Genomic DNA, 27501 nt, shown 5'->3' with positions numbered 1-27501 from the left:
CAGAGAGTCTGGCCACGCTCCATTGCAAAGCGTTACTTCCATTAAGGAGGGTCCTCTGTGAAGTTTAAAACTATTGGATCTGCCCAGAGTCACTCTGAATCTGCCATAAACAATCGCTAACGTTTGGTCGTGACGTATGTCACTCAGTCTGGCGCACGACCTCAACGTCTGCGTTCTTAGCCACTCCCGGCTGTTCGCTGATTGGACCTACCGGAGAAAACGAAACTCTACACAGCAGTCCCAGACGTTGTTCTGAAGCCTAATTAAGCGGAAGAACGTAGGAGGGCGGAGCCAGGCTAGGCTTCTGCGACTCCGCTCGCTCCCTGTAATCACGTCACTACTAGAGCAAGCTCCTGATTGGTTAATGTATTGCGAATATCCGCCGAGTTCTGATTTTTCGGCTCATGCATTACGTGCCATTCGCACCGTGCAATTCGCGCATGCCGCAGGATGCCTATTCGCGTCTTTGCATTGACTTAACATGTTAATCATTCGTGCTTGCCGCCTCTTCCGCGTCTGGTGTGAATGCCACATTACACACTATACCTTAAATGCAAACACATGCAAACTGACAAATTGAATAATGGATTTAAAGTGAACAATAAACAATAAATAAAAGTTCCTACAGTTACTGTGTACAGGAGGCAGGGCTACTATACAAATGCAGGGTCAGAAAGTTTGTAAAATGATCCTAAGGCACTGAGAACATCCTCTGTGCTGGGGTCCCACTATGCTCTCTCTCTCTCTCTCTCTCTCTCTCTCTCTTTCTCTCTCTCTCTCACAGACACACACACTTACTCGCCCACACATTCTTCTCAGTCACTGTGAGGGGCAGGCTCAGATCAAGCTAGACCCCCAGAGCAAAGTCATCGAGTCACTTGGTCACACACACACCACAGAGAGAAAACATAGAAAGAGAGAGAGAGAGAGAGCGTCAGGGGAGGTCTGACAACATGCTTTAATCCACATCTTCATGGACCCTGTTGTGCACTCCTCATAACTGCACAGCTGTATTTTACATGCATGTGGTCCCAACGCGACCCACATGTGAAGTTTCTCAAGGCTTTAGTTTTTCCTCAGAAGACCATCTAGTTATTAAATTCTTTACAGGACAGGAAGTGTTTGTGACAGACAACATCAATGATGACCTCCAGGCTTTCTCTTCCACAACAGTCCGGTACGGACGTCATAACCTCAAGCCCCAGGGCAATCAGATATCTCTGCACATACTGATTCCACCTGATTTTGGAATAAAGGAGCAGACGGCACCAAAGACGCCCACCAAACGAACTTGAACCACAGCTTTGATATTTGCAACCTTACCCCCAGCTCCTGCCATGCGGTGGGGTTGGATTTTCTGCTGCTGCGCTTCTCTGGCATCATTGCTGGTGCTGGCAGACTGCTCAGGGGGTGAGCAGAAAAGAGGAACTGAAGAAGGAACCCGGAGCTCCTCGGTCAAAGCGGGCAGCAACAGCAGCGGTCGGAAATATCATCGGATCCAACACGGACAGTGTAGTTATACTTTTATTCTCCCGGAGACTGAGGGAAGCGCCGGGACTTCTTGTCGAGAATCTAGAACGGGCGCTCAGTACAATGCCAACGCACTCCAGCGGGACGCCCCTCCACCTGAAGCAGAATTTCCCAGCCAGAAGATCCAGCAGCTGGAACATGTAATGGAGAACTACACACAGTGGTTGCAAAAGGTAATTTAAAGTTGTGCAACTAATAATAACACAATTATCAGCTTGTAGTTTTGTAATACGAGAGCAGCGGAGGGACAGCTGTTTCGTTAGAGAAAATAAATGGGAAAGTCTAATCCGAAGTTTAAAGCTTGGCACCAGAAAACTGTTTATGCTGTATGTCTTGTGCTTTACTTTTCCTGTTCGCTTTTCAGCTGTTCAACTGTGTAACTGTTTAGGCAGCAGTAACATATCTCAGATGTTTATGAAAGTATTTCTTGGATGATATTCAGATAATTACATTTTAAAAGCATTTGCTTTTATGGTCATTGCTCAGCATATTCTGTTGAATTGAAAAAACGCTGTGAACAATACAGACCTGTCATATATAAAGCATTTCCTTCACTACTTAAGCTGTCACAAACCTAGTATACATCAGACCTCTCTGTTGAGCGTGTGCGTGCTTTTGTAACACGCGCCGCACCACGTAACTGCCTGGCAGGGGTGTCTCACTCGAGTGCATAGCGGATTTCGCAGATGTTCAGGTGGACTCCACACGTTGTGGTGATGACGGTTTGTCAGTCACCCAGATGATAGTTGGGTGCACTGTGTCTTTAATGACAGGAAGTAAGACAGACCAATTGGAGTGCTTGGAGGAAGAGCAGATGAGATCTGTCCTCCGATTATGGGCTAAACTTTAACTGTCCTGGCAGATAAGGCACCACTGCTTTCTAAAAACGTACCTGTTGGGGCTTTACTAGGAATTTGATATATTTTTGAGTTGCGAATAATGGTGGATAAAAATTAGTAGCAGCAGAAACTTTTTAACACACATAACTTGGAGACAGAAGTATTGCTTAATAAATAAATAAATAAATAAATAAATAAATAAATATATATATATATATATATATATATATATATATATATATATATATATATATATATATATAATCGACTTATATGCAATGGGGTCAAAAAGTCAGAGACTAGCTTTAAAATCTATGTTATGTAAACCCAGCTAAAGTTTTTTGACCAAAAATCATTGACGACAAAAAATACACAATTTTGGGGAGACAACATACAGTACTTTGTAGGAATTTTGTGAATTAAAATGCACAAACCAAAAGCAATCATATCCAACGTCCAGCTCTCTAAAAAAACAATATATGATATATGATAAATGATATTTAGTTTAATTTGAAGATTTATTTGTGGGTTTATGAGGTATAAACAGCGTTATGGATGTGACATTTCTACGTTACGGACGTGATAATTCTGAAATTTGCACTTACTTCACTCTGTAACATTACACTGTAAAAAAAACTTTGCTGCCTTAAAATTTTTTGTTGAATCAACTTAGATTTACAAGTCATGTCAACAGAAATGAGTTGTCACAACTTATAAAATATAGTTGAGAAAAGTCAACTTTATTTTATTAGTTATAACAACTCACCTGTAGTTATAACAACTCATCTCTAGTCAAGATAAATAATAGTAAGTTGAAATGACTTGTAAATCCCAGTTGATTCAACAAAAAATTTTAAGGCAGCAAAGTATTTTTTACAGTGAAATAAAATGCTTAAAAAACTTTAATAGAGACTTTATCATGGGTATTTAAATCACCAAATATTTACATCTGAGGTATCCGTATGGTTAAGAACTTGGGTTAAAACTTTACTTTTCATGATAATGTTGACATTTGCATGGAATTTTCCTGGGTCAGCATTTTATATCTTTATTTGAATTGAGCATTTTTTTCTTTGTGGAAAAAGTCAAGCAAGAAGTATGTAAGACTAAAGTATGCTTGAGTACATGCCCTTTCATTAATTTGTGTACATTTGGATTTTTTAAATTTAGCTTTTTAAATTTTGTAAAAAAAAAAGTTCAAGGCATAACCACTTATTTTTTGTGGTTATAAATATAATATACAAAACATAAAATATATAAAAACATATAACAAGTTTTAAAATATGTTTAGATACATTTGTGATATACATAATATCATTCTTTTATACAGGCTTCATAGAAAGTATTACCAGAAAGTTATTATTAAAGTAATACATATTTTAATTTTTTTTATTATTATAATTTGTTTCACAATAATCTGTAATTATATTTTTGTGGTTTGTACATTGCTGGTTAATGATAATTGCTTCTCAAACAAAAAAATAACCCCCTACAGAAACAACCTAAGGGGATTTGGCAAGAAAAACTAACCTAACAACCTAACATACACTTGCCAAACTAGACAAACAAACCATACTATCTTAAACACACGTATTTATCAATAATGTGATCTTGGTGGCTAGTCTGAAATTAATCACGGAGACCCATCAGTTTATTTTTACAAAACGCGACCTGCACGAACGCCTTCGTTTTATGATGGATTGCATGCAGGTTTTAGAATTAATTGTCCTTAACATTGCTATTAACCATTAGCACACATTTCTCAAACGTTGGGGAAAAGGGCTGTATAATTGTTTTAATAGCTCCACAATATAATGTTGCAAGCTTTTTGTTAAATAAAAGATGATTTAAATGTTACGTAACAATCTAATGGGGGGTCCTTGTGCTTTTAAAAAATGATGTTTTAAAGCAAAAGTCATAACTGCAACGTGAGCAGCATGCAAATTTATCTTGCAAACATTCAAACACCACACGGCATTCTCAGCATTTCCATCTTATTTATTTTGCAAAGCAGTCTCATTGAATTACTTTGATGGGTATGAAACATCTACAGATTAGTATTTGTGGACACCGGTGTGATCCTTTTCTTAAAGGGAAAATGGCTTGGCTGACAAGAGAGCAGGCTATAATGACATTATGGTGCAATGGTTTAAAACAAAGAGCCAAAAAAAGAACAAGAAAAATCATTATTGAACATTTACCAGGACGTGCATGCTATCAAAAGACAGACTACATTTTAGTCTGTCATTGTTCGTAAGAAATGTTGTTTGGCAGTGTGTGCTGTCTGAATTCTACTCCAATGAGTAACTGGCTTATCATAAAATATACTAAACGTAGGAATATAAACACATCTGCTAGCATTAGTTATATGACACTATTTCTCCTCACTGGTACAAATAATAAAACCTTTTATTAGCTAATGGGACAAAATATACCTGCACTGTTTTCATTTGAATAGATGATATTAATAGACCATGACAGAGAAAGGTTTTCTCATTCGGTAGCTCTCCTTTAGGTATCAAGTCACATTGTTTTGCATTTGAAATAAAACAGGACCAACAGCACAAGAAAAGCTTGCTGTAGTGCAATACTCGGTGCTAATTCAGTCTAATTGTGCTAGAGGAACATGAGGATGCAGTTAACATATTTCATCAGACAAAAGATTAAGTGTCCTAGGCTCGGTCTATCTGTCTTAATCAAGCGAGCCGTGACTGTGGAGTAATTCTTAATACCTCTCAAGCTGTAAGTTGATGAAAGACTGCAGATAGTGACCGGTGTGTTGCCGGAGGTGCGGAGGGGTCTGTGTGGGGTCGAGTCTGACCAGGCGAGGCGTTCGCTGTGGAATTCTGCTGTGCCGGGGGACGAGCAGACCCCGATAACATTCTTGTCCAGTCAAAGGTGGCTTCTGTTTGTCCAGGGATTATCCAAGGTCCATAAGAGGGAGACTGTTGTGGATTGACTGTGGTCTTTTATCATTCATTACAGGAAACTGTCCACTTATGGATGTGGATGGCTAACCATCTCTAATCTTAAAGAGTCTTTTTTAAAAGCCACTATCTGCTGTATAGAGGAATGGTTTAGACAAAAATGAAAAATGCGTTACTCAAAGCCAGGCTTAAAATATGCTTTGCTTTTTTCTGTGAAGAACAAAAGTTGATTTTGCAAATAAAATCATGCACAACATTTGACAAGTGACACTTTGTAGTTTTTCAACCTTCATAATATATTTTTAAGACCCTTGTGATGGTACATCGACTTAAAATAGGTTGAATGACCATAGCCTGACGGGGTCTGTATCGCTTATACTCGTACTTTTAAACTTGGGGTTTCGGGTAGTAAACAAAACAAAAAACTACAAAAATCTGCTTTACGGCATACGTCACTTCCTCCACTTCCTCAAATTCGGACGTGAGAGCACAACTATTTATTTTCCTGATGTTTTTGTAATGGCCGAAGCAGCAACTAAGAAAAAGAAACCCAATGTTTTGTCAGAGGAGGGCTTTCTGACCAAGCTGACTTGGCCCTCGTGCTTTTGTACTAGTAAGTAATGTTATAATGCTTGCATATATAAGTCCTGTCTGGCGCCCGAACACTATTTTTTTACGTGAATTTTACTGGAGGCTACTTGGAGAGTTTAGAGAGAGACATATATCCCTTGACATTGTGGCACTGTGGTAGCGTCATTGACCTACGACCTGGGCGATCTGTGTTCGATTCCCCTTTAGGGCAATTTTTTAAAAATATAAATTTTAACCAAGCAACCACCGTTACAACTGGCTTGTAAACGTGAGCTACGCGATTTTTTTGGTGTTTGATGAAAATAAAACCCATGAAATTATATTATATGACACATGACATGCTGAAAGGCACACTTTGTGACCTAAAGAGTTGTCGTCTTTTCCTTTGCGACAGTGCTGCGGCGCCAAAAAGTTCCATGGTGTGCCTTTAATGAATAAGTGAAAATCAGGCTAAAAAACATTAAAACGTGTGCCGTCGTGTATCCGATTCTTCTTCCGGGTACTTAAAGGACTTTGGACCTCAGTTTAAAATTGAAGTTTCAGCGCAGCTTCGAAGGACTCTAAACGATCCCAAAAGAGGCATAAGGGTCTTATCTAGCAAAACGATTGTCATTTTCTGCAAGAAAATTTTAAATATGCACTTTTAAACCACAACTTCTCGTCTTGCACCAGCCGTGTGACCTCACATAATACGTCATCACGTCAAGAGGTCACACATGATGTATGCGAAACTACAGCCCCAGTGTTTACAAGTGTGGAGAAAGATGACCGTTCCGACGTTATTGTATGTCAAATTATACTAATTAATGTCTTTGTGTCAGTTTATTGTTTAAAATAGTCTGCAAATGTGCGTTTCACATATGTAATGTGTGAACTTTCGACGTGCTTATGCAATTAGGTGAGGTCGCGCTGGCATGTCAAATGGTTGGTGCAAGACAAGAAATTGTGGTTTAAAAGTGCATATTTTTTATTTTTCTTGCCAAAAATGACAATATTTTTGCTAGATAAGACCCTTATGCCTTGTTTAGAGCTCTTTGAAGTGGCGTTGAAACTGCAATTTTAAACTGCATTTAAAGCTGCTGTCGGCAACTCTGGAGGATTGAGCAGTTTCCAAATGTTTACAATTTCATGTCCCTCCCCCACTAACTCAGAGCAACCTCCCTCAGAGCTCGTTCTCGTCAGCGCGTGTGCAAAAGTATTATTGTGAACGCATACTTAGCAAGAATACTTAGATTACTAACATAACACTCCGAAATACAATCAATGGTTGATAAAGCACAAGTACCTGTTGAGAAGAAATGTGGCAAGCTCTGCATCCAGCTTGAAATCTCGTAGATTCCTTTCAAATGCCGGTCCGATATTGATCCTAGTTTTAATACGGTCACAGTCACTTTCTATCTTTGTTTCCTTCTTTTCATTGGTTGTTTTTCTAGCTCTAGTTGTTAACCGAGAAATCGGAAGTTTGTTACTGAAAGTTCTCTCCGCCATCACGCTGTTCAAACCAAAACAACTATGAATTCAGGCGGATGCACGTGATATTGTAACGCGCGCGAGGGGGATGGGGATCTGTGGCGCGTGCAGGTACTGTGATTGACAGGCAGATTTTACACAACCCTGCGCTGATTGGACCAAATGAACCAGCCTGCGCTGATTGGACCAAATGAACCGGGAGCGGTGGATTTTTGCAAAACAAATAACAGGCTCCAGGTGGAGCTAGAAGCGCGGGTTTTTTTCTTAAACAGTCTAATTGATGTTGTTCTATCGGAGCATAGTGTTGGTTTCAGTGAATATGATCAAAAAATATGATAAAATAAGTTCCCGACCGCAGCTTTAAATTGTAAACTGGGGTCCAATAAAGTCATTTAAATTGGGAAAAATCCTGGAATGTTTTCCTCAAAAAACTTAATTTCTTCTCGACTGAACAAAATAAAACAACATTTTGGATGACATGGGGTTGAGTAAATATATTTATTTAAGAAAGTGGAGTAATCCTTTAAGCAGATTTAAAGTGAAAGTATTTGACGAATGTATTCTACATGCCGAGAGCATTTTTTTAATATCATTATCTAATTTTTGATGGAGATGGCTTTAGCTGCTTTTGCATCTAAGCTCCTTAATTGTTTCATGCATGACATTAGTTATGCGAAAATAATATCTTTTGAAACAGAATCAATAACATTTTAAGCATAATCTTTCTTTTAGAGACTATAAAAGTTGTTTTCTAAGTAATTTCTAATTTTGTCTAAGCCCAAGGAATTCACTGTCATCAGCAGGGCTTGGCCTGAAGTCCATTTTGTGTTGATCTCAAGCTTCTGCCAGTGACATTTGGGAGTTCTCAAGGGAATAAAAGTGATAGATCTTCACACTCGATGTGTTCAAAGAAAATCTTCTCCAGTCTCAGGTTTCCGAGGATGGTGCCTCATGCCAAATGACGCTTTAGATGAGAGAGCATATACGTTCGAACCCTGGCCCTGTGAAATTCCCATTGTTCCACTTCAATCTCGCCATGCTAGCAATGACTTGAATAAAACCAAGAGGTTAATCTCGGTGCTCAAAGGATAAATCCCCTGGCTTTCCTCCACTGAGGGTATTCAAGAAGACTGGACCGTTGCATGGCCACACAGCATGTCTAAAAAGCCAAAGTGGGACTGAGCTATTTTAGGGGTGACTTCCTTTCTATCAGAGTTTGTTTTTGCTGATAAAAGCAGCCAAAACCAACAAGCTGGATGAAGCTAAGTGAATATACGCTTGGCGGATTGAAAAGCTCTTCTTTCCTGTTTCATAGCTTTTACACGCACCAGAATAGAGCTGCATTTATCTCGGCACCAGTAAGAGGTGTCACTGCTTCAGATTCAATGTGAATGCAAAACAGAGCAGCCTGCTTAGCATCATGAGGGGAATTAAAATGAAAGACAATACTCAACTGTCACCATCTTTCAGGACGAATATAAAAACTGCAGCAAAACGAGCGGGCGTGTAGTTGATTTTGATATACCATGCTACCCGTTTTAAAAGTCATTTTCCAGAAACTGCATGTCATCTGGGTCATTAGGTAAACTCTGGCATGTCTGTTTGATATAGGGCAGAGAAAACTCATGAAATCTATACCTTGCTCACAATACCCAAATGAATAAGTCACTTAATGTCCTCCTAATTTTGTAAATAAACTTAACCACACTGTAGGCAGCATAATGTATTTATGGGCTCAGATTTCCATCCCAATGTGGGCTTTGTTTAGGATTAATGTGACTTTAATTGGGTTTTTATTTTTCTTAGGTGTTTTGGGCTTTTCACTTTTAGTTTGCCTAGGGACAAAATCTGATGGGTCCCGAACAAAAATGAGATTATTCTTTTATATATTTTGGCATTACTCGTTGCCCTGGAGTATTTTATCATTAATCTCAGTGTGAATGTTGGCGTTAAAAATATCCTTTTCATTTTATTTTATGCTACAGCAAAGCAATGAGTTTCACAAATAGCTAAACAATTATCAGGATTGCTGGGATTAATAAAAACAAACATAAGTGTTTTGGACAGGAAACAGACAGGAACATTATTTTCAAACATGAGCATTTACTTCTCTCATTGTATGTGACAGGTAAAAATTATAGGGGCCCATTTTTTTTTTTTTTGCTTGTTACAGAGTACATTTAGGGGTGGTTTCCTGGACAGGGATTAGCTTAAACCAGGACTAGGCCTTAGGTCAATTAGGAAATATAACTAGTTTTAACAAACATGCCTAACTAAAAACATTACTTGTGTGCATTTTGAGGCAAAACAAAAGGCACTGATGTATTTTAACAACTATAGTTCTACAAAGACTACTATATTATATATATTTTGAAATAATAATCATAAAAATCATACTAAATATATTGTTGTGTTATTGATATAAAAGAATATTATTATATTAAATAATTGTCATAGTCAATTTATGTCTCTGTGAAAATAAGGTTTCTTAAAAATGGTGCTAAAAGTGGTTCACTGGCTTGTAATCATATAGGGGAACCATTTTTAAGGCTAAACATCACCTATGTAGAACCTGTGTAGAACCATGTTGTGCTATGTTAAACCATAAGTGGCGCTTTCCATTTCAAAGTACCACACGGTTTGGGTCGGGTCAGCTTATTTTTAGGGGCTTTTCCACTGGATACAGTACGTAGTACCCGATACTTTTTAGTACCACCTCGGTTGGGGTTCTAAGCGATCCAAGCTGATACCAAAACGTGATGCAAAAACACTGTAGATCACTGATTGGCCTGAGAGAATCGTCACTACCAGCGTCATCGCTATGTAAAAGATTGGCTTGACCTTCATGCTAGCTTGCGCTATCTCGAGTAAACATGATGTCATCTGTGCTCTGCTATAAGTTCCCAAACTACCTTTTAGCGATGAAAAACATCCACAGGTTGAGAATCAGGAACACCATAACAGTTTTTTTCAGACTTGCAGTTTGTGGCGGCAGATTCGCGACGCGCACACATGCTTAAATGCAACTTAAATGAGGCCCTACGGAGCGCGTTGACTGAAACCACCGTTTTTTGTCCAGAAACTCATGTCATGTAAGACAGAGGTAGTGATAAATGCGATGTGTAAACATCTATTTGTGGTGGCCAATTAAAATTTTGAGAAATACTGAGAAATAACGTCAAATGAATGTATGGGGATATAAAGCATTCCAACAACGCTCTCATGACGCTTTCACATAGGATGCGGTGTGCGTTGCGCTATGAAACCCATTCATTTCAATGGCTTGCACCGCGCAATGACGGTTTGTTGTTGCATCGAGCAAAGCGCTAGCGGAGCTTGCGCTCACGCCGCAGTCATAGTTCAAATAGTTTAACTTTTGCGAGACGGGCAACATCAGCATCTGTATTCCACATCCGCTATTTAACCCAAGTATAAATACTATAGTATTTATAGTAAAGGTAGGAAAACAATCAAATGACTAGACGCTTAAAACTCCAACTGAACGTTTGGAAAACTCCGCATACTTTGGTCTGGCCAGCAGAGCGCAAATCGCTTGGCTGCGCTGAACCCAGTGGCGAGCGCAGCGCACACCGCGTCCTATGTAAAACCAGCATCACCTGTATGATGTCACAGCAGTAGGCAGAGCAAATTTAACAACACGCCAATAATCCCTCCCACTCCGAAGTGTTACTAAACTCGATGGAAAAGCTAACCAAGCCAAAGTGAGGTGAGCAGACCCGACCTGACCCAAACCGTGGGGTACTATGCAATGGAAAAGCACCATTAGGGTTCTACAGAGGTGCTATATAGGTGCTATTGTTCCCCTATGATAACAAGCTTTTAGAACTATTTAGCACAATTTTTTTTAGACTGTAAAAGAAAGCACAAGTCCTGCATCTTTGACACCTGGGAATTCCTACATCACCCCTTTATGCCTTTGTTTTAATGAGGTCCAATGAAGATGTCCCATGTGAATGTTGCCTTCACAGCTGTCTTTACTTTCCATGATCTAAGCAGATTTCAAGAACAATGTTTGAGTTTATCCAGAGCTTACCTTTAACTTCTCCATGAACATCAAAACATCAGATTTAAGGATTAAAGAGAGATATGAATGACTCTTGAGTCAGACTGCAGCATTGTTGAAGAAAGAAGTCAGATGATGAGCTAATGAGTGATGTAAATGTCCCTGTGGGTGAGTCAAGAAATAACAGGAAATCATAAATGAGTGTGTGTGTTAAATTGTGTGGGCCATCCGATTTGTGTGAATGATATTTTCCTCCCCTCTTATCATTCTCACATTACAGTTTTTGTAACACTTGCACTGTGACCAAGCCACAGGTCGTCTTCTTACCAGATACAACCCTGCCAGAACTGGGAGTAGTTTGTTTTATCTGTATTTTTTATCAGTCTCTGATATTCTTGATGTTTTGAACGATTTGGTCAAAGTTAACTGACGCCAATTTTACATTACAGTCACCATTAAAATGAAATATTGGTCTGTAAGATTAGCTGTATTATAGTAAAGAGGGTTTGAATGGTGATGGGTGCAACCTATCTGCATAGAACTTGTGCGATGTAAGATTTTAATGCAAAGACAAGCAGCAGCTATGCTAGTGGCTGTTGTTTTGATCACATGATCTCACAAAGTTCTGTGGTACCGTCACGGATCTCCCCATTTTTCCATGTCCGTACCACATACTTTCTTTTTCTTGTCAGTTTCACGTATTGCTTACTCAATTTATTTTCCTATTTTTAAACAATTTTCGTGTGGGTTTGGGGTTAAATTTGGGGTTAATATTTAGTTAGGATGTCACTTTAACTATTAGTTTATACTATTTTTCTGGATTTTTAAACATTTGTCGCCTGACGTTAGGGTTAGAGTTGGGTTTGGATGTGATTTTATATTACAGAAAGTCGTGCTAACCCCAAACCCACGCGAAAATGATAAGAAAATAGGAAAAACAATTGAGTAACAAATACGTGAAACTGACACGAAAAAAGAAAGTCCGTGGTACGGACACGGAAAAAAGTGGAGATCCATGACAATGACATGGATAAATTTGCAAAATATTCTGGGATAACATGAAAATTCATGAGATCAGGTTGGTTTTGATATTATGTTTATGCTTTTGGGGTTTTCAGACAGGATGTGACAACCATAACCACTCACGCCCGGCTGCCACCCCTGCCGGGATCATCCAAACCCTGGCCAGCATCACGCATGCTTATTTCTGGGCCCAGGTCCAAGTTTCTCACATTCCACCCCATACCTGTTTAGGAAGGGCTGTGTTTAATTGCTAAGACGGAGATGTAACCACCTGCCACCCCGACCCCTACCTTCTCTCTCTCTCTCATCAATTTAAAAGCAACTTGAACTGCTGGTTCATAGTAGCAGGTTAAAGGTCATTCCCCATTATGCTATGAGTGGTGGAAAATGACTGCGGCTTTAGTAAGTAGTCACTGTTTGTAATTAGGTTCAATTACTTCTGTGATGTAGGCACTTTAAAGGATTAATGTTGGCTAGAAGCTCAATGCTACAGGTAATAGGGTTGACTCGGTTACAGTTCTCATGGTTCACAGTTTGATTTAATTGTTGCTGCAGAGTAAATAAATTAATAAATACGATTATTTAAGCTTCTGTAAGTGATTGTGCATCACCAGTTACACCAAATGGAATTAGAAAATGTCAAAATCTAGTTTAGTCTAGAAAATTAAGCTTTGCATGCTTCTCCATGCAAGATTTTCTAACAGGCATATGGTTAAGTTGATTGCCAAGACGTTGCTATGCGGTTGTTAAGGTGTTTCTCAAATTGCGAGGTGGCTGCTGAGGTGCTTTGGATTGCTTCCAGGGTGTGGAGGGTATAGATGGTTGATTTGGATGTTTGCGACGATGTTGCTAGGACCACGGGACACTGATCCTAATTCAAAGAGTTGCCATGATGCAGATGTATGGCTGGGTTATGTTGCTTCCCGGTTGCTAGGAGATCTCCAAAATTGATGCTTATTTAATAGGGAGAGCAATTTTGCAAAAAAGTACAAAGACAAACATTTTTTTCTCTTTGGAATAACACGCACCGATGAATCATACACAATAAGGTCGTGAACACGCATTAAGAAAGTATAGTAAATTGGGGTCAGTTATGTTTCCACTTTGACGTCAAGATCACAGCAAATGCGATCTTTGAATTCAAGTTAGTTTAAACTGAAGTCAGCGCAGATGAAGGATTTCTTAAGACCGCGGATGGTGGGGAGCCACATTGTATTGCACTCTTTTTAAAATGCTGCAAGAACGCATAAGTGGAGCGCATTACTGAGTGAAGTGTGTTTGTGAATGGATCTCTGGCTAGTGTCTGGTCTTTTGCGTGACACCCGTGTGTCTCACGGATCTGTTTCTGTGCTCATGTGAGAGGTGGGAACACAGCCACCCTAATAGCTGTTTAAAAGCTTGCGTGAATAGATCTGCTTTAATCGTTTTTTCTTACACAAGTTATTTATGGACTTGTCTACCAATGCATAGGTCTCCCTCCTTTCACTCCCTCACGATTTCCTCCCATCAGTCTATTTTTATATCCCGTTTTGCTCTGCTCTTCCCTCCTCTGCTTGGCCACAAAACAACTTGCACAGACACAAAAGAGGCCTCTAAATTGTACAGTGCTGAATAGTATTACAACACAATGCCACAAACAAGCTGTCTAAACCAAACTGCTCCCAGAGAGTTCAGAGAGGATATCTCTTTATGGGAGGATTCTCCATGCAGGCTCTTCCAACTATCCATCTGGTTATTAAAAAGTAGCTTAAACAACAGAGAATGTGTATAAAAATGATATTAAATCAGAAAGCATGTTACAGCACATGACAGCTTCTTATTATGTTACATAATTGCAATAATTGTCTAAAACACTTTCTTGTTTTTACATTTCACAAATCTAGTCCACTAACATTTTCTGTATTATCAGTTATTTGCAGATTGAAATACAGCAATGTGCTTGTATTTATGGTTAAATCATTTGGATATTCACACTCACAAAATGCTGCATAATCTAATGGGTTGTGTTTGGAATTGAAAACAGACGAGGACAATTTCTGACTTTGCACAAATACCCTGGCAGGCATTATCAGAGCATTGTGTTAAAATGTTTACTCATGTAGTGAATTATAAGATATACTGTTGGATGACCACAGCAAAGGCGTCTATTTTAGGGCACATACATCATGCTGAGCTCAGCAGGAGAGATATAATGCCATCAATCTGTCAATCAGTAAATTGTACAACAACATTCTGCTTTAAGTTATGCACTAGTTGTCCATGTTATTCCCAACTGGGATGGACTTTGCTTTGTGCTTCGGTTTCTGTTTTCTGCATGGCTCCATCAGGGCACAGTCACCATGGCAACGATGATGCATGTCTCACCCTTACCCAGTGTGAAATTGGGCAATCAGGGTCCCATGTGGCCAAGTATTCGTGTAAGAGGGTGTTGTAGCCGAAAGCACTTGGACAACGCGCAATGGGCCATGTAGACACAAAGAGCATACGATTGTAATTCCTTCATATGTTTACATGACATCATTGTAAGTGTGGGTAAGCCCAAAGTCTAGTGGTTGACTTAATATTCCCTTGAAAGCCTCACAGGCTTATTTATGAGGTTTTTATCAAAAACACAATGCTCAGAATTTTATATTGGCATGGATGTCCTTGAAAGGAAATAGGAAATCCCCCAAAATAGGACTTGAAATAGACACCTCTCTTGAATTATTTTTGAGATACAAAATATCTCAATGTCCCTATGTGATTTTTAACCGGGTAGAACGGTTCCATAGGGGATTGCTAGGCCAAGTCCACATTCCTAGTGATCCATCTTTGCAGAAATGTTCCCATGTTCTAGGCACTCGTTTTTGGAGGTCTGCTGTTTAGCTGGTATAGATGATTGGTTTCCAGTATGATTTGTTTGTTGTTCCCTAATCTTTCTTTTTAAGGTTTGGGTAAATTTCCTCTCTCCCATACATTCAGATACACATAATTAATCAGGCTAATTCAAGGAAATCAGAGCAATTTGAAGGACCAATTCAGATTTGCCCATACAAAAACAATAAGTGTTTAACTGGACGATTTAAACAAATACACAGTCATACACGATATAATTTGAAAAATGTTGTCCACTGTCAGCAGGATTTCACATGAGATATGCCGAAGAAATGTGAGTCTAATGGCGCTTTTCCATTGTATAGTACCACATGGTTTGGGTCGGGTCAGCTTATGGGGCTTTTCCATTGCATAATACCCCACGGTTTGGTTTATGGGTCGGGTCAGCTTACTTTTGGGAGCTTTTCCACTGGGTGCAGTACATAGTACCCGATACTTTTTTTGTACCATCTTGGTTGGGGTTCCAAGCGATCCCAGCTGATACCAAACATGACGCAAAAACACCGTAGATCACTGATTGGTCTGAGAGAATCGTCACTACCAGCGTCATCGCTATGTAAAGATTTGCTTTACCTTAGTGCTAGCTTGCGCTGTCTTGAGCAAACATGTTGTCATCTGTGCTTTGCTGTAAGTTCCCAAACTCCCTTTAGCGATGAAAAACATCCACAGGTTGAGAACCAGGAACACTATACCAGTATTTTTCTTTCGCAACGCACGTGCGCATTATATGTGTATATGCAACTTAAATGAGGCTTAGTGGAGCATGTCGACTGACGATGGCACGGGTGTTTGCACAGAAACTGTCATGTGATACGGAGGTAGTGATAAACACGATGTGCAAACATGTTTGTGGTGGTCAATTTTGATTTTGTGGCAGACTAAGAAATAAATAAATGTAGGGGGATGTTTAGCATTCTAACAACGCTCTTACTTGTATGACATCACAGCAGTAGGCAGCGCAAATATAACGACACGCCTATAATCCCTCCCACTGCAAAGTGTTACTAAACTCGATGGAAAAGCTAACCAAGCCAAAGTGAGGTGAGCTGACCCGACCCAAACTAAACTAAACCATGGGGTACTATGCAATGGAAAAGCGCCATTACTTTTGGGGCTTTTCCACTGGGTGCAGTACATAGTACCAAATACTTTTTTTAGTACCACATCGGATACCAAAACGTGACGCGAAAACACCGTAGATAACTGATTGGTCTGAGAGAATCGTCACTACCAGCATCATCACTGCAGTCAAGGCCGCGTTATCCTAATGGGCAACATGGGCTGCAGCCCAGGGCCCCGAACACTAGGGGGCCTCCGAGACAATTCTATTTTGAATTTTTAAAAACATTTTGATTGACGTAATTATGCGTAAGTGCTACCTAGAGCAGAGGCCCCCAACCACTGGGTCGCAAGAATGTTCTGAATTTTTTTTATAATAGCTACGTAATAGCTTATGGGATATTTTGTCCTTTAAGAGCCGACTTCAAATAACATCGATCATTTCCACTCTTGTACAAGGCCGCGGTCTCTCTCTCTCTCTCTATCTATCTCTCTCTCTCTCTCTCTCTCTCTCTCTCTCTCTCTCTCTCTCTCTCAGCGCATCCGCAATCACATTGCTGTTTTTAGAGTTTGAGTATACATTACTTCTAAAATACAGAGGTATTATTTATGAATCATTTGCAAATGTACCTCGCAAATCATGTAGACGTTCAACCTTGTAACATCGCAAATGACTGAAAAGTAGGCTAATTTCAGAATTATCCAGATCAAACCATGATCAAAATAAACTCTTTAACTGCAGTAATAATATTTTAACGGGTACACTTTTAACGTAAGACAGCATCCAAGACATAATCTATTAAAGACTTCTCCCTGTATTAATTTCGTGTAAGAAGGCTGTGTCTTTATTTCTTGTTTGTGTATGGATCGACTTTTTTCTTAGTTTAACTGTTTGATGGATACACGAATAGCCATCTTCTGTGGTAAGTCCTTACATTAAAAAAATGTATATGCAAAAGCGAAGTCGTAAGATAAGGCAACATGCATGTTTATTCTGTTTCATGTTTATTTCGTTTCGTTTTGTATAGCCCTTTTTATTTTTTAATTTCTGCACCCAGAGCAACCTGCCTTCGCTTTTTAAAAATAGTGTGGGTTGATAATAAACGTTTAAACTAACATTGTGATATGCTGAAAATATTTATTTTAAATAGTTGTTATTATAGGCAAGTGAAGTGTTGATTTAGAGGCTCAATTCATCATACATGTCGTCAACTTGCTGTCGGCCGCTAACCACTAGTTATCATAAAAACTTTAACAAACAAAAACTGCTCTAAAATGTAAAAATAAAAGAAATATAACTATTTTGCAATTTAAAACAAAACTGAACTGCTTTAATTGCTGCAAGAGTACAGCTGTACAAGCTGTGTAAGCAGTTATTTTTTGCTATTTCTGCGGATTTCTTTTGCAAAATCTATGCAGAATTTTGCAGAATGATTTAAATGTTTTAAAAAGATCCGAGAGAATGTGCGCTGTGAATATTACAAAAAATAAAATATTTTATAACATATACATTTTATTAAAGGATTACCCTGAATTAAACTAGACCAACATGAACCAACAGATAATGGATAATGTGCTTTCACGACCATAGAGTTTTATATAATATACATATATTACTGTCTACAGTGTAACAGTAAAAAGAAAAGGCTTCTCATAATAAATGTAGCGTATATAGCAAGATAATTTCATCAATTTAACAACACAATGTATATATATTTATCTTGTAAACGGATTTGAAATAATAAATAATTGTCGTGTCACGTAGCAAGAGAGACGATAGAGATCCCATTAACTTCTCCGCAGTAAGTTTTATTTCAAATTCAAGTTTTACATATTAAATAGACTATTAAAAAGTTTGTGCTTCTCTCATAAAAACCTCACAGCAGACAGCACAGACTTCTACTCACAAACATACGCGATGCAGTAACTATATCTGCGGACACAGATTCCTAATGGAGAGAATTAAAAAGTTCGGACTCGGTCGGACTCGGGCTGAGAATTCTGGGCTCTACTACTTTTGCGTCAACTTGATTTTAATAATTTAATTGAGGAATTATATTTAAAGAAGAACAGACAGAAGCACTTTTAGTTGTGAGTTGCATTTAATAAATGTTATTTTCTGGGCTGTTTCTGATTGTAAAATTATTACTTGATAATATTGTTTAATTTATTTAAATAATTTCAGCCTACTTTTGCGTCAACTTGATTTTAATAATTTAATTGAGGAATTATATTTAAAGAAGAACAGACAGAAGCACTTTTAGTTGTGAGTTGCATTTAATAAATGTTATTTTCTGGGCTGTTTCTGATTGTAAAATTATTACTTGATAATATTGTTTAATTTATTTAAATAATTTCAGCCTACTTTTGCGTCAACTTGATTTTAATAATTTAATTGAGGAATTATATTTAAAGAAAAACAGACAGAAGCACTTTTAGTTGTGAGTTGCATTTAATAAATGTTATTTTCTGGGCTGTTTCTGATTGTAAAATTATTACTTGATAATATTGTTTAATTTATTTAAATAATTTCAGCCTACTTTTGCGTCAACTTGATTTGAATAATTTAATTGAGGAATTATATTTAAAGAAGAACAGACAGAAGCACTTTTAGTTGTGAGTTGCATTTAATAAATGTTATTTTCTGGGCTGTTTCTGATTGTAAAATTATTACTTGATAATATTGTTTAATTTATTTAAATAATTTCAGCCTACTTTTGCGTCAACTTGATTTTAATAATTTAATTGAAGAATTCTTTTTAAAGAAGAGCAGAAAGAGGCACTTTTTGTTGTAAGTTTTATTAAATAAATGTTATTTTCTGTGCTATTTCTGATTGTAAAATTATTTGATAATATTGTTTAATTTATTTAAATAATTTTAGCCATTTAATGTTGCACATACGCTGTAAAAAACACTGGATTTACAAAAAAATATAGACAGTGCATCGTTTTTGCATCCCCTTTTTTTTAGTAAGTTTTACAAAAAAAATTGCGCAATGGGGCACTTAGTAAATCCAGCCTTTATTTTTTTCAGTGTATATTGGGGGGGCCTCAAACCAGCTTTAGCCCAGGGCCTCACAAAGGCTTAACCCGGCACTGACTGCAGTATAATGTAAAAGATTAGCTTTACCTTCATGCTAGCTTGCGCTGTCTCGAGTAAACCTGTTGTCATCTGTGCTTTTCCCAAACTCCCTTTAGCGATGAAAAACATCCACAGGCTGAGAATCAGAAACATCATAACAGTTTTTTTCAGACTTGCAGTTTGTGGAGGCACATTCAGCGGAGCACGTCGACTGATGCCACAGGTGTTTGTACAGAAACTGTCATGTGAGACAGAGGGAGTGATAAACACGATGTGCAAACATCTATTTGTGGTGATCAATTTTAATTTTGTGGCGGACTGAGAAATAAATTAATGTATGGTGATGTAAAGCATTCCAACAATGCTCTCACTTGTATGATATTCACGGCTGTAGGCAGCGGAAATATAACGCATAATCTCTCCATCTCCGAAGTTTTACTAAAGTCGATGGAAAAGCTAACCATACCAAAGTGAGGTGAGCTGTCCCGACCTAAACCATGCGGTACTCTTCAATGGAAAAGTGCCATAGTGTTATGTGGTGTACTTTTGTTGTGTAGATTTTCAGATTATAATATTGTTCAATTACATTGTGAGAATAAAAGTCTGGGTCTTGAAGAAAGGGTAAAAAAATATTTATATAAAATACGTAGCCACAATAAATATAAGCATGGCAAATAGCTTCCAAGAAAGTTTAATGTGATATTTCTTTACACTACTGTACTGTAAGTTTAGGGTCACTTTTTTTCTTTTATATTTTGAATTTAATCATCTTCAGTGTAGTCTCCCCTTGCCTAGAATTAGCAAAAATGTCCTCTTGGCATTTTATCAAGTAGTTTGTTGAGGTCTCAGCCTGAGATGCCTTTTAAACAGAACTGAACCCAATGTCACCATGCATTCTGGTCTCTTCTTGGCTGCTTCTTGATTATTTGTTTCAAGTCATTCATTTCAAAAACTTTGTTTTTGTAATGAAAGAAATGAATATGTATATTTTAGCTAAATATAAGCATTCAGACATGTGACTTTGTTAAGATTATGTTTGGTATCTTAGTGTTTTGTGTTGGTCTGTATGTACTTCCTGGAGTTCTTCCAAAGTTTAAGTATCTCCAGTGTTTTGGTTTCATGTTTTGGTTTAAAGATTTTACAATTAAGTGTTTTACAGTTTATCTCTTGTGTTCATTTTTTGGATTATGTTATAAAGGAGTCTATCTATGACTTGTCTAGACAGACACTAAAAATCCAGTTACAGAGTATTGATAATAATAACAAGCACATGTCTTCTTCACACTACCAAAATCACAAAAGACAAAAGCAAACATTTCTCTTGGGGAGGACGCTGTCCTCTCATCTCCACTGAGTCAAAGCAAACAGTCCCTCCATCTTCCTTCTGTACAGCACGTAACTTCACGTTTTTGAGACAGGATGAAGAAAATTAATTCCCCTTTGCTTGCCTTGCTTTATTGGGCTTGATTCAACACATCAGATGGGCTCTTGTTCTGCGTTTGTGATATTCATAGAACAGTCTGTATCAGTTACACTAGCTTTTTGTCCCTAATGCTTGTGCCTTCCAAAAGGTGATCAATGAATTAGATATTATGGATTTATGAGTTGCATTAATGTTCAAAGTTGAATCTGTGTGCCATTAGAAGAAGATCTAACCTCGCTGAATAAAAAAGTTTTTATTGGCAGTGGTTGCGTGTAGATATAGTTACCAACCCTTTTGACATCATTGTTTGTTCAAGCTGTGTTTGGTAAGGACAGTAATATTGAATGTTTCAATCAAAACAGCTTTTATATATTACGATTGCATGAACTTATTTCCCATGAAGAGTGACTGCTGTATATTGTGTGAAATGTATGTGGTTTATACTGCAAAAACAGTCTGTAGTCTCAATAATCGCACCGTTATACAATATGGGCAAAAACCACTATAACCAAATATTTGTCTTGAATAGTACGTTTTGAGACCGTATGCTGCTAATTTAGTTGTTCAGATTGATTTAAACTGATATATACAGTCCTAGTTCAGTATGCGTTATTAAATTATTAAGGCATATAATCTTATTTTTTCCTTTAAAATCAAACTGTGTTTAAAAAATGCTTTGTTGGTTTCACAATAGTTGATTTTTTGATATTGTATTTCAGAGCAACCAATTAGCATGTGTAAATATATACATATTGCAGTTCAATTGGCAGTTATCTAAACAGATTTTACAACAACATTTCACCATATTGTTTAGGTTCCTGTCTAAAGTTGCAAACCTCATCTGACACAGAAATTAGTAGCCCACATGCGTAACAGACAATGATGCGTTAAAATGAAAGCTTGTTTTTTTAGTTCCTTGTTGGATCCTAGCAACTGACAAACATCTCGCGGACAGCATTATTCCCACATGGGAATATACCAGTTTGGGATTTTTTATGCAGTATGTTTGTGACTGACACACTGAAATGACATCCTAGATCAGTGTTGCATGGCACCCTGGCACTGGTTTACAGTTTGAAATGGGTGATTAAGATTTGCATTGCATAGGCTACATAAAACTTTGTAGTAGTCATCTTCATAACATCAGTCTTGGTTTAAACTGTGTAGGAAAGTCCTCTACTAAATAAGATAAATCAGTTTTTCCTGTGTTTTTGAAGCTATGATTGTGTTTATGTTTCATGTGCAAAAAACGTGCTATTTTTCACGCAACTTACTAATCTCAATTGCATTGTTTTTACTGTCCTAAAAATGGGCTGATGTCTTCCTTGTTCTATAAAGTCCCTCCTTAAGAAATACATAACGAGTTTTGGTTGTGTAGTTTGTTTAGTGTGTTGTGACTCGACAGCAGTTTAGCTTAGCAGAGCCGTTTGAGCCGTAGCTGGCGACTGACTCCTGTGGGTGGAGTTTGGTCAAAAACTCTTATATTGACGTCATTCAACCGGGAAGTAGAGGGCTGTAGTCCAAACCGGTCATTCGTTGTAGGCTTTGAATGGGGAATTCTGGGGGAAAGGGGAACTTTGAGCTTACACACTAAGGGGGCGTGCAAACCAACGCTTTTCCGCCCGCGGCCGGCGCATGTTTTCAATTGTTTCCAATGGAAACTTGGCGTTTTTCAAATAAGCCAGCAGCTAGCAGGTTTTTTCCGCGCTGAAAACCGGCGCTTGAAAGAGATTCAACTTCGGGAGAAAAGCTCCGCTCGTCAATGTCAGTTCTCACACGGCCGCCCAATCACAGTGGAGGAGGGGCGGGACATTACCACAGCAAGCAACCGGCTGCTCGCAGCTGAAGTATCACAGCTACCAAAGCGCTCAGCTGAAGAAACAGCTGGCATTCGGCATCCTCAAGGCATTTTCAGCCGCGTTTAAAAGTTTTGGTGTGTCCAGCCCCTAACGGTGCATTTACACGGGGCGTAAGCATTAACGCTTTCCATTCACTTTTAATGGGTAACGTCATGCGTTGCCGAACTGAATTGTGGATCCATCGGCGCCACGTCAGTGCCGTTGCTCGCGGCAGAAGTTTAACATATCTCACTTTTCAAGTGGCAATGCATGCGTCAGTCAATCAGCTTGCGTTATGCAAATAACCTAGGCAGTGCCAGCCAGTTACGTTTATGAATAACCGGAGCATAGGTTGTGGCCACTGTGATTGGCTGTTGGCCACACTTCAGACAAGCCTTCCATCAAGCATTAACCCTTTCGCCCCGTGTGAATGTCCCTTAACTAAAGTTTAAAAAAGGGGATCAGGAAGAACGTGACCTTTAAAAACTAAAGTTATGATTCGAGCCGCCTGAACATGCTTTGAGTAAGATTTGACCAACCTAAATTGTCTTAACTTATAGAAGCTAAAATAATTTGTATGACTTTAGAGTCTGAACTGTCTAGCCATATTAAGAGATACAGTAGTAATGCATGTTAATTCTCATTCGCAGCAGCTTAAAGAGCTAACTGTAACACTTTCTCAGATCATGGCAGAAGAGATAGACCAGGCTTCAGACCTCAGTTTCTTCTGTAAGACTTCATTTGTCCAGGTTGAGCTCCATGCCAAGTGCTATGATGCATCACTCTTAAACGTATGGTTTGTACGATTTGCTACTGCCTGTGACGTTGGTGTTAGGGGTGGGTTTTTGATGATAATCGTATATTTTTACACGATTCATTTAGTACGAAATCATTTGAATTAGCCAACTCGTAAAATCCGTACGAAATGACGTGAGTTCACGCTGGTTATTAGAGGTTAGTGGAGTCGATTATTACTTTAAACAGATTGTTTTAGCATTAACAGACTCATAACAGTGCTTTTAACTCTCATAAACAACACTAGACAGGAAGAGAAGTAAATGTGCAACTGCAGCAGTAAGAGGGCAGAGGTTGGCTTCACAGCACCAGCCATAGTCGTTATCACTGACCTCACCGTTCATCATACGACCCGACCTCTGTAATTCACAGACCTCTACATTTTACAGCCCTGTGTCAACTAGCAATTTGGGAAATATGCCATTCTGCAGTTATGTCCGGCAGATGGAAGATTTACGCATCTTTAAGCAAGTTAAGAGTTATTACTTTTTAAATGAGTAAAGCCACCTACACCGCTTGACTAATGTGTCTTTTAGGATTTTATAATATTTTTCTATATTTTTCTTTTACCGTTTATATAGCAGAAACACATTTATGAAATATGTTATTATATGTCTGTCATTATTAGTCATGTGACCTGGGAAACACAAGTCTGAAAGCATTTTGAGCTATCTAACATGTAAACCCGTTCTAAAGTGTTTATTGAGCTATTTAAACCACCATTCAGTTTATATACACTTTACTGACTTGAAAGCTTTTTTAAGATCATGAGAAACAAAGGCTTATTAATAAATGTGTAAAATTTATTTTGGAAGCAATATAAATTTTGACTACCTATACAGATTTCTGCACATACTTTGTAATAGGAATCTACTTTAAAGATTTTTGGCATAGCATGATCCCATGATCCGTGGACCTTTGGGGGTGTATGGTGGTATTACCGGGGGTCTTTCAAATATTGTTTAAATACAAAATAATTTTGGGGACTTTCTTACTCAGTATTTTTGTCTTGTTTTCAGTAAATATATCTAAAAATTCTTAAATTAAGATGTATTTTCTGATGAGCAAAATGACCTAGGAAAATAAGTCTAGTTTTTATACAAAAAAAATTCTTGATTTAAGTTTTCATAAACACTTAATCCAATAATTTTTTTCTTATTCCACTGGCAGGTTTTTTTTTGCTTGTTTTAAGCACAAATTTGCTTAAATGTTATATTTTTTCTAAAAATTAGATTTATTTTCCTAGGTCATTTTGCTCATGAAGAAAATACATCTTTAATTTAAGAATTTTTAGATATTTTTACTGAAAACAAAACAAAAATACTAAGTAAGAAAGTAATTTTCGCAGTGCATCAAACAAAAATGCATTTAAAAGCTAATAATAAAAATAAAAGCTTTATTTAAATGAAGAGCTTAACATTCCCACGATAAAATCTATTCAGTTAAGTTAAAATGTTATTTACCAAAAATTATTATTTTAATATCTTTGTAACGTAACCATTCAGTCTTAATGTGATACATGTACTTGGAGCCCTGCTCATCATCTTTATCTATTCAGGGTGTTCCTTGGACTGAAAAAGGTTGAATACCTCTATTTTATAGTATTAATATTTTCCACATTTGTCTTAAGAAAATACTTAAAGGTGTAACAGGAACTTGGGTGTTACGGCTATGTTAACACTTTTAACCTCTTAAAATTGGATCTCTTCAACATCACTCAGCAGCGCTGCCCCGGTTTACCCTCTCACATTTGTGCACTTTGCAAATAAACACAATCAATCTGCAAGTCAACCAGTAAACTTTCCTTGCTTTTTAACAGCGCAATGATATTGATATAGACGTGACTGCTCTCGGGTCAGATTTTTGAGCGCTGATATGGCTGACCTTGACTCATTTGGCATGACCCTCTGCTGGTGGGCAGCTGTGAGATGTAAGCCAATCCTCCAGGTGCAACTCAGTCATACACTTGATAATGCATGGTTATACCAAACTCACTCGTGTGTGAATACATCTTTAAGACAAAGTGCAGGTGAAAGGACTCATTCTGACTCTCCCCTCGGGCAGTTTTTCTTATTTTGTTGTTCTTTGAATAAGATATGAGGGGTATACCAGAGGAAATTGTCACACTTTTATATATTCAATTTAATAAAAATAATTGTACAGTATAGCACTTTTCTTATTGCAGCAAAGCACCTTTACAGTAAATATAGAGAGGAGTATGAAAAGTATGAGAGATATGGTATTATTACAAAATAAAAGTAAAATAATTGGACCATTACAGGTATATTCACTGTCAAACAAATCCGTCTATCAAGTTTTTAGAATTTAGTGACAATTTTCCCCTTTGTGACAAGTAGCCCCGGTGTCTCCTGTGTAGTGTACAGTATGTAGTATTCACAGCAGAAGAAACCACAATGCAAAAAATGACTTTCTTACTTAGTATTTTTTGTCTTGTTTTCAGTAAAAATATCTAAAAATTCTTAAATTAAGATGTATTTTCTTGATGAGCAAAATGACCTAGGAAAATAAGTCTTGTTTTTAGACAAAAAAATATCAAATTTAAGCACATTTGTGCTTAAAACAACAAAAAAAATCTGCCAATAGAAAAAGAAAACATTTTTTGAATTAGGTGTTTATGAAAAAAAGTAAACTTATTTCAATAATTTTTTTCTTATTCCATTGGCTTATTTTTTGCTTGTTTAAGCACTAATTTACTTAAAGTTTATATTTTTTGTCTAAAAACCAGACTTATTTTCCTAGGTCATTTTGCTCATCAAGACAATACATCTCAATTTAAGAATTTTTAGATATTTTTACTGAAAAAAAGACACAAATACTAAGTAAGAAAGTCATTATCTGCAGTGCAACACTGCAAAAAAATGATTTTCAAGAAACGACCCAAGAAAATAAGTCTAGTTTTTAGACCAAAAAATATCAAATTTAAGTGATTTTGTGCATAAAACAAGCAAAAAAAAAAAAAATTACAAAAACCTGCCAATGGGGTAAGCAAAAAAATCTTAAACATTTTTCTTGAACACTAAATTCAAGAGATATTTGCTTACCCCATTGGTCGTTTTGCTCTTCAAGAAAAAAAACATCTCCTAATTTAAGAGATGTTTTTTCTTCACAACAATTCTTAATTTAAGGATTTTTAGATATTTTTTACTCAAAACAAGACAAAAATACTAAGATTTTTTTTTCTTGAAAATCATTTTTTTGCAGTGAAATGTTTGTTTTCATTATTACATGATTCTGTTTTAGCACACCAATATCTTTTTTCTTTCTAAAACTTGATTATAGTGAAAAACATTTCACTGCAAAAAATGATTTTCAAGAAAAAGAATTCTTAGTATTTTTGTCTTGTTTTCAGTAAAAAAAAAATATATATATATAGCAGATTTGTTTGCTTGTTTTATGCACAAAATCACTTAAATTTGATATTTTTGGTTTACAAAGAGACTTATTTTCTTGGGTCATTTTGCTCATCAAGAAAAAGCATCTTATTTTAAATTTTTTTTAGATATTTTTACTGAAAACGAAACCAAAATACTAAGAATTTTTTTCTTGAAAATCCTTTTTTGCAGTACCTCATCTGTTGTATTTGGGTAGTCATGTTTGTTTGTGAATGTAAGTAGGAAATAACTATACACCCACTTAAGACCTTTAACCGTTTCCTTTATAATGTTTTCGCTTGAAGTTTCTGTTTGTGTAATCTTGCTTCTCCTTCCTCTGTTCCACACATGACACCCACCAGAACACAACACAACCACATTTCCTCAGAAAGCCAAAGCAAAGGACCTCTGATCTTATGTTTCTCCAGGCCACCAGAATAACTTTGAATGCTCCAAAACTCCATCGTCTATTAAAACTAGATAGAAGTCAAATAGTTTTAATACACACAGATAGAGCTTAATGGAGGACACAGACCTACAGTAGATTGAGAAGTTAAATGTCATTCACTTCAGATGTTTTGGAAAACTACTGATTGAATTGCACTGTAATGCCCGCAATGTTTAAGGGTAGTGT

The 27501-nt window shown here is 37.3% G+C and overlaps 1 protein-coding gene across 3 annotated transcripts in view; it reads left to right on the top strand.

The window, feature by feature from the left end:
• angpt1 (angiopoietin 1) overlaps positions 1-27501 on the top strand; it is a 202829-nt gene that overhangs the window by 132357 nt on the left and 42971 nt on the right. Inside the window, exon 1 of one of the 3 annotated variants that reach the window (XM_055220297.2) lies at positions 882-1703. The exons of the other annotated variants lie outside the window; for them this stretch is intronic. Coding sequence (XP_055076272.1) covers positions 1338-1703 — 366 coding nt within the window. The 5' untranslated portion in view covers positions 882-1337. Of the gene's footprint in view, positions 1-881; positions 1704-27501 lie in introns of those variants that run through there. 3 annotated transcript variants of the gene reach the window in all.

Source organism: Misgurnus anguillicaudatus, chromosome 20 (genome assembly GCF_027580225.2).
Source record: "Misgurnus anguillicaudatus chromosome 20, ASM2758022v2, whole genome shotgun sequence".
In the NCBI taxonomy this organism is placed as follows: domain Eukaryota; kingdom Metazoa; phylum Chordata; class Actinopteri; order Cypriniformes; family Cobitidae; genus Misgurnus; species Misgurnus anguillicaudatus.
Note: the sequence above shows the minus strand (reverse complement) of the source record. Positions and strands in the feature narration are given on the sequence as shown.